The sequence below is a fragment of the Eubalaena glacialis genome, chromosome 5 (genome assembly GCF_028564815.1).
Source record: "Eubalaena glacialis isolate mEubGla1 chromosome 5, mEubGla1.1.hap2.+ XY, whole genome shotgun sequence".
Taxonomy (NCBI): domain Eukaryota; kingdom Metazoa; phylum Chordata; class Mammalia; order Artiodactyla; family Balaenidae; genus Eubalaena; species Eubalaena glacialis.
In genome coordinates, this window is record NC_083720.1 from 74,260,111 (window position 1) to 74,268,374 (window position 8,264).

The following is an 8,264-nucleotide window of genomic DNA, read 5'->3' on the forward strand; positions in this document are numbered from 1 at the left end:
GTGCATGAGGTATTTGGATTTTTTAAGGTAAGAAAGAATTTAGGCCTATGCTCCTGTCATTCTGAAGAATTCCTGCTATTGACGCAAAACAAATGTGTGAGAGGCAATTTGTACAGACAGAATATTCATTAGTGTAATAAAGTAGAGTCAGTTTGCCAAGTATGTTTAGTTAATTAAACCTATGTGCATATTCCTTATTCACTTATATCATAAAAGCAATATTTTGATAAATATTTAGAGTAATAAATCAAGTTAATTCTAGTGATATACAGAGTAGAGTTAGAAATGGGAAATTGGCTTAATAATGAAGGTGTTATCTATAATACTAGATCTCATCAGATTTCTGTATGATAATAAAATCTTTACAAACCATTTGTTTCTGCCACAGATTGGGTTATGCAAGAATCTCCCATGCTGAGCTGAGTGACTCTGAAATTCAGATGGCCGAATTTAGGATCCCTGATGATCCCATTAATTATAGAGACAACCAGAAAGTGGTCACAGACCCCAGGGAAGTTCCCGAGAAAATTCACTTCAATCCCAGGTGAGTGAGTTCCTTTATGTTGTGAACTACAGCTGTGAGGTTGTCCATCCCCTCTAGGGACCTAAATATTACCTCACAATGAGCTACAAATTAGATTTGGTTCTAGAGGTTTATTCATGTTAAGGGAGCTCCTGGTAAAGATTATGACATCCTACTTGGGTTGAAGTTATGATCCCTGCTTTCTGGGATAGAGAAACGTGTTGAAGTCCCAACCTCAGGCAAAAAAGATCAATGGCACCATCTCCATCATAATAGCTAATATTAAAGTGTTTTTGTGTCCTAGACCCTGTTCTAGATGTGTCGTGTGTTGTCTCGATTAATCCACATTGGATCAGTCCTCTTGTTATCCCCATTTTAGAGGTAAGGAAGCTTAGGCTGAGGAACATAACTTCATCAGGGTTACGTGGCTGGTCAAGTGACAGAGCCAACAAGTGGGAAGGAAGCCTGTTAGCATCATTGGGTTGCTGTGATTCTCAGCGCTGGCTGCACTTAGACTCATCTGGAGCGCTTTTAAAAACTCCCTCTGCCTGGGTCCCACCCCAGACCAATTCATCAGAACCTCTTGGTGATACAGGGGCTTTGGGTTAAAAAATAATCTTTCCAGGTTATTCTAATGTGCAGTAAGAATTGAGACTATGGAGAGTGGATTATTTATTTCCATTACAGATACTCTACCCTCTGAAATATGTTGGGTGTTGTTTAGTTTTAAATAGAGGTTATCTGAGAAATCTATTTGCAGCAAAACATGTGATTTGGAGTAGTTCCTCTTTTTTCCTCCCATGACTGGATAATGAGAGGAAATGTCTGCCTCAAACCAGACCCAGAACGTGTCATATACCTTGTTAGTATTATTTGACATTTCTACTACTTTTACCAACTAGTAGCTATAGAAACTTCTCAGATGTCATTTTGTTTGGGGGGGAAATGACATTTATCCATTCTCTTTTTCTTCCTTGTCTCTCCTTACAAGAAAAAACTGTATCAAAGTGTAGGCAGCAGACGTAAGGAGAGCTATAGCCAAGTCTTGATTTGCTTCAGTCACTGTATTTGATCTTGCCCTTTGTAACTGCAATGTGGCTGTGAAGAGCACGGGCTCTGGGGAAAAGCTGCCCAGTTCAGACCTTCACTTTTTGCCAGTGATCAGCTGCGCAACTGTGAGCAAGTTGCTTAACCTCTCTAAGCTTCAAATCTCATCTGCAAAATGGGAAAAATAGTAGTGCCTGACTCCTAAGTTTTTTTGAGGTTTGAATGACACACAAAGTTCCTAAAATAGTGCATGGTAAATCCTCCAGAGCCAGTAGCTGCAATAGCAGCAACAGTATTTTTATCAGTAACAGTAGAAGTAAAATAGAAAGCTTCCCTCCTTTTGTTGACTGAGGTGACTTCTTTTTTATAGATTTATTTATTTTATTTATTTATTTTAGGCTGCGTTGGGTCTTCATTGCTACGCATGGGCTTTCTCTAGTTGCGGTAGGCGGGGGCTACTCTTCGTTGCAGTGTGCGGGCTTCTCGTTGTGGTGGCTTCTCTTGTTGCAGAGCACGGGCTCTAGGCACATGGGCTCTAGAGCGCAGGCTCAGTAGTTGTGGCGCACGGGCTTAGTTGCTCCGCGGCATGTGGGATCTTCCCGGGCTAGGGCTCGAACCCATGTCCCCTGCATTGGCAGGCAGATTCTTAACCACTGCACCACCAGGGAAGCCCTTTTTATAAATTTATTTATTTGTTTATTTTTTTTTGGCTGCATTGGGTCTTCGTTGCTGCACCGCGGGCTTTCTCTAGTTGTGGCGAGCGGGGGCTACTCTTCGTTGCAGTGCGTGGGCTTCTCATTGCGGAGGCTTCTCTTGTTGCAGAGCACAGGCTCTAGGCGCACGAGCTTCAGTAGTTGTGGCACGCAGGCTCAGTAGTTGTGGCTCGCGGGCTCTAGAGCGCAAGCTCAGTAGTTGTGGCGCACGGGCTTAGTTGCTCCGCGGCATGTGGGATCTTCCCGGACCAGGGATCGAACCCATGTCCGCTGCATTGGCAGGCAGATTCTCAACCACTGAGCCACCAGGGAAGCCCTGAGGTGACTTCTTAAATGGAAGCTCAAAGATCTGGGAAGAAAAAAAATTTTTCCTGTTTCCTTATTCTCATATCAGGAGTGTGGAGAAGTCCAAATAAAATATTTTTGGCTAATCACAGCTGCAGATTGATCCACACCAACCATGAAGGGTGCTCGATCTGCTTTCTCACTCAGTTTAATTATGAAAATAACAGAAGCATAAGTAGAAGGTCTGCCTTAAAATTCCTTATAAAATATATACATATGCAAATTTATAAAATAGAAATAATCAAAGAATCACAAAAAATCCCATTCCTTAATTCAACAAACAGCCATTAAGTACCATGATGCCAGTACCATGCTAGGCCTTATGCTGGAAACTGAGGACAGAGTGGTGAATAAGACCAAATCTTTGTCCTGTGGAGCTTATGTTTTAGTGGGGAGATAAGCAATTCAAAGATTATCACTGGTAATATTTTTGGATACATCTTTGCTTTTTTATATGCATATATATCTATATATCACACAATTATCCCAACTTTGTAAATGTATGAAACATATATATGTGTATGTGTGTTCATTCTATTTGTTAATCTGATTTTTTTTACATCCAAACAGTATATGATGAACTTCCTTCAATAATAAAATACTCTTCTGAAAATATCTTTAATGATTGCATAATATTCCATTGTATGGATATACCAAACTTAGCTAACCAATTGTTTTATTGCACATGTAGCCTTTCATTATTACAGAAAGTCTTCCAGGGACTCTATATCTTTGGGTATATCCTTGATTTCTTCCTTAGTACTCGGTTCTAGTCATGGAATAGTACAGTGAAAGGTTATGTAAAATTTAATATCCCTTATTGTTGTTTTGAGATGACAAAGTAAACAGATCTCCTATCTCCTACATTATTGTAGTCATTTGGATATTGCAATTGCTGATTAAGAAAAGGAAGTCATAGCTTCCTTTCCAGTGCCTTTTGTATTTCATCATACCAACCAGAGCTATATAATTACCTAATTATTCATTGGCAAAGTAAATCATTAATCTGTAGCACCTGAGCACTGTAGAAGCCTTAGAAATTGCAATTTTACCAAAATAGATTTTATAGATGAGTAAATATAACATGAATAACATCCCTTCACCTATAAAATGGATATTATTCCCACTGAGAAAGGGAGAAAATCCAGACTTATTTTTCACAAATGTTTTCAGCCAATAATTCTCAAACAGTTGTGCTTTTGGAATGATCCATAATCATGGAATGAGGACTTTGAAGGTTAAAATTTAGTATGCCTTTTCCATAGGCATGAATCCTTTTTTTTTCTTCATTTGCTATTTTATAAATTAATCATATCTCTCCTGGTTTTATGATAGATAAGTAAAACCACAATAGATTATGGTTAAATTTCACATAAGAACATATCTTTTGGAATAGTTTTTACATATCAATTACTTTTTTTTTTTTTTTTAGATTTGGATCTTACAAAGAAGGACATAATTTTGAGAACAATCATCATTTTCATATGAGTACTCCCAAATACTTTTTATGAACTATTTAGAACAGGAATTCATTGACCACACAATCCTAAGGGAAATAAAAATATAATTAAAGATAAGAAGAAGAGATGAACTAAAGTGGGAAGCTATACACAAAAAAACCCTTGATTTTGAAAAAATATGGTATCTATGCAGTGGGAAATTCTATCAATTTATAACATATATTGCTAAATACAAGCATTTCTCCAAATTGTTTTTCTTAAATATTTGACAAAAAATAGAATGTGGGGTAACCTAAGAAAGTTTTACCATGAGAGAGAAAAAAACAAAAATGTCTTACCTTTTTAATGCTTAAAAATAGGAAATGGATTTTTTGACTAGCTGGAAGGATTACTTACAGAAATCAAGCAGCCTTACATCCCTCTTGGAACAAAGCAGGGGAAAAAAATGTTTAAAGATTAAGTCTAATTGTTAGAAGAATAATGTGTACATATAACTGTTGTTGACTCAGCAGCTGCAGCACGCCCATTGCCATCCTTCCCTGAGCTATGATAGCGTCGTGTCTCTTCTCCAGGTTTGCATCACTCCCTGGCTGTACAGGACACGCTCTGTTGATGTCTCCAGTCAGTCAGGCCACCAGCTGTCAGGGAACATACCTTGGCACACAGAGGGGTCCCACAGAGAGAATTTTCTTCCCTAGAGCCAAGCAGGTAGGTGATGGGGAGAATTCAGCCCAAAAGCATTATCTCCGTGAGGAATAGTGGTTTGAATGTTGTTCAGGGGGGCACACATTACATCTTGGAGCTAGAAAGGCCCTGAACGTTGTTTGATCTCTTGGGGCAGAGATAAAAATTCTAAGAGAATTTCCAAAGGTTTTATATCACAATCTAAGGAGGTTCCTGGGATCTATTTAATAAAAACGTGTTGAGCACATCGCCATATGCAAAACACGATGTCATACTGTGGTGGTTTTAAATATGTCCACAAGTGATTTGGCACTTCCTTCAAAAGGTGGGGCCTGACTGGTCTCTTTCTGAGTGTGGGCTAGACTTAGTGACTCATTTTTGATTAAGAGAATAATGTGAAAGAGAGGGCATGTGACTTCTAAGCTTGGGTTTTAAAAGATGATGGCTTCTTCTGCCTCAGTCTCATCCTCTTGGATCTAAGAGAAGCCAGGTGCCCCATCATGAGCCGCCCTGTGGAAAGGTGGGGAGGGACTGAGGCCTCTTGCCAACAGCCATGGGAGTGAGCTACCTTAGATGCGGAACCTCCAGCCTCAGCCAAGCTTCGGATTGTACTTCAGCCCTAGCTTACATCTTGACTGCCACTCATGAGAGACCCAAGTCCAATCACCTGGCTTAGCTGCTCCTAAATCCTTAACAGATAATAACTGTTGTTTTAAGCCATCTGTGTTCAGATCTTCTTCAACTTATGATGACGTTATGTCCTGAAAAACCCATGTAAATTGAAAATATTGTAAGTTGAAAATGCGTTTAATACATCTAACCTACCAAACATCATAGCTTAGCCTAGCCTACCTTAAAGGTGCTCAGAACACTTACATTAGCTACAGTTGTGCAAAATCATCAAACACAAAGCCTATTTTATAAAGAGTGCTGAAAATCTCATGTAATTTACTGAATACTATACTGAAAGTGAAAAACAGAATGGTCATCTGGGTACAGAGTGGTTGTAAGTGTGGGTTACCCTGTGATCGTGTGGTTGACTGGGAGCTGCGGCTCACTGCCTTGCCCAGCATCACGAGAGAGTATTTGTACTGCATATCACTAGCCTGGGAAAAGATCAAAATCCAAAATTCCAAGTGTGGTTTCTACTGATGCATATTGCTTTCGAATCATCGTAAAGTCAAAAAATCCTAAGTGGAGCCATGGTAAGTCGGGGACCATCTGTATTTGTGTGTCTGCATCAGTAGATAACTAACACAGCCCTTGAAACTATTCACATTTAGGGAACTCTGGGAACCTGGCAACAACAAACATATTTACTTAGCATCTATTATATCCATAGTACAGCACTGGGCATGTGATGGTGATAGGAGGTATCACTTAAGTGAAAAAGACACTGCCCTTTTCTCTGGATCCTCATCACCAAGTTTGGGAAACAAAAAGATACAGAGACATCTTGAATGGTAACTATTGACTATTGACGCTCTATTGAGCCAAGTGCTTTACCAACATTATCTCCTAACAACAATACTGCAAGGTCATGTAATCCAGATGACAACTGGGGTCACTTTACCCTTTAGCTCTGGATAAGATGGACAGAACCCCCATGCCACTCTCTCCAGAAGACAGTGTCCTCTCCCAAACTTCTGTCAGTTGTGGGAAGTTAAGGGGCAAGTGACATTTTTGTGGTCACCCCTCACACAGATCTCCTTCCACTGTCATAGTTCAGTTCATAGATGGTCTTGCGCTTGCATTTCTAACACTTTGATTATGCTGCAGTACAAGGAGAGGATGCACTTAATGCACCTAGCAGTGCCTGGCACTCAGCAGGTGCTCAGAATTTCCCAAAGTTCTGGGGAGGCAAATACACAGAGGCAAGGGCTGCTTCTGACTGTGCCAAGCCAACGGAGGTCTCTGTTCTTTCCTTGGGTTCCTCAAAACAAACCAAGTAAAGCAAAGCTACTCTCACCATGTGTTTTAGTGGTAGCATAAGATTTAGAAAGACAGAAGGGTTTAAATTATAAAAACTCAAAACCTCTTCAAGTAGAATTAGATATTCCCTTGTTTTACAAATCTTTTGTCTCTTCCACATCATGAAGTTTAGGAATCTCCCTCTCATCTTCTCTGGTTTCCCACAGCTCCCCCAAATTTCTGTTCATTTCTAATGCAAAGTGGATACTAGCTCTTTTTCTCAGTCTCTCTCTTGTTCATCAAGCGCTCAGGACCTTACTTTCCAACTCACGTGGCTTATCTGAGGCGGAGATTTCAGTACACCTCTCTCAGTAAATGACAGAGCAAGCAGAAAGTTTAAACAACACAATGAACTTAACCTAACTGACATGTATAGAACAATGAGTGTCCCAAGTAACTTCAAATTACTCATTCACGTGTACATGGGACATTTACCAAAACTGACCATATGCTGGAGCAAAAAGCAAAATTTAACAAATGTCAATTATTGAATTAATACAGAGTATATTCTCTAATGACAATGAAACTAAGCTTAAATAACAAAAAGATAATGAGAAATCCCTAAATATTGGAAATTGGATAATCAATTTCTAAGTAGTCCATGAGTCAAAGAAGAGATCAACATAAAAATTAGAAAATATTTTGAACTAAATATTAATGAAAATATGACATCAAGAGAAATAGAACCAATAGGAGATATGTATCTATATATAGATATATATGCACACACATATATGGATATATATACATCTATATATCTATAGGCTGTATATATAGAACCAATAGGGGATGGATATATATGTACATATATATCTCTATATCCATATATATCCACATGTGTATATATATATATATATATATCCATCTCCTATTGGTTCTGTTTCTCTGTAGAGACAGGCTTGATATGATATCAAAACTGAAAAGAATGTTAAATGGAAAATCATAGGCCAATCTTGATCATGTACATAGATATAAAATTCCTAAGCAAAATATTGGTAAATCAAATCCAGCATTGTATAGAAAGATAATATATTATGACAAGTTAGGTTTATTCCAGGAATTCAAGGTTAGTTTAACACTTGAAAATAAACCAATGTAATTCAGAATGTAAAACCAGAAGTACCACAACAATGTATAAATGTAAAGATATATACAAAAAAGCATTTGATAAACTTAAATACCCATTTATTATTAAAAAAAAAGTCTTAGCAAACTAGAAATAGAAGAAAAGTTTCTTGATCCAATGAAGTGTATGTACAAAATCTTACAGTGACCAGAACAACAGTGAATTATTGAATGCTGTCTTCTTGAGATGGGGCATGAGGCATGAATGCCTGCTATGATCACTGTTTTTGATACCAGAGGTCCTAGCCAGTGCAATAAGGCTAGAAAGACAAATAAAGGGTATAAGAATTTAAAAAGAAAAATAAAATTGTCATTATTTCAGACTACATGATTGTTTTTGTGAGAAAAACCCATCAGAATCTACAGGTAAACTTTTAGAATTACTGGAAGCATAAA

At 38.2% G+C, this 8,264-nt stretch overlaps 1 protein-coding gene across 1 annotated transcript in view; it reads left to right on the plus strand.

Moving 5' to 3' along the window:
• CWH43 (cell wall biogenesis 43 C-terminal homolog) overlaps positions 1 to 4,139 on the plus strand; it is a 59,646-nt gene extending 55,507 nt beyond the window's left edge. Inside the window, 2 exon segments of the mRNA XM_061191380.1 lie at positions 389 to 544; positions 4,061 to 4,139. Of these exon segments, the coding sequence (XP_061047363.1) occupies positions 389 to 544; positions 4,061 to 4,139 (235 nt within the window).
• The last annotated feature ends 4,125 nt before the right edge of the window (positions 4,140 to 8,264 follow it).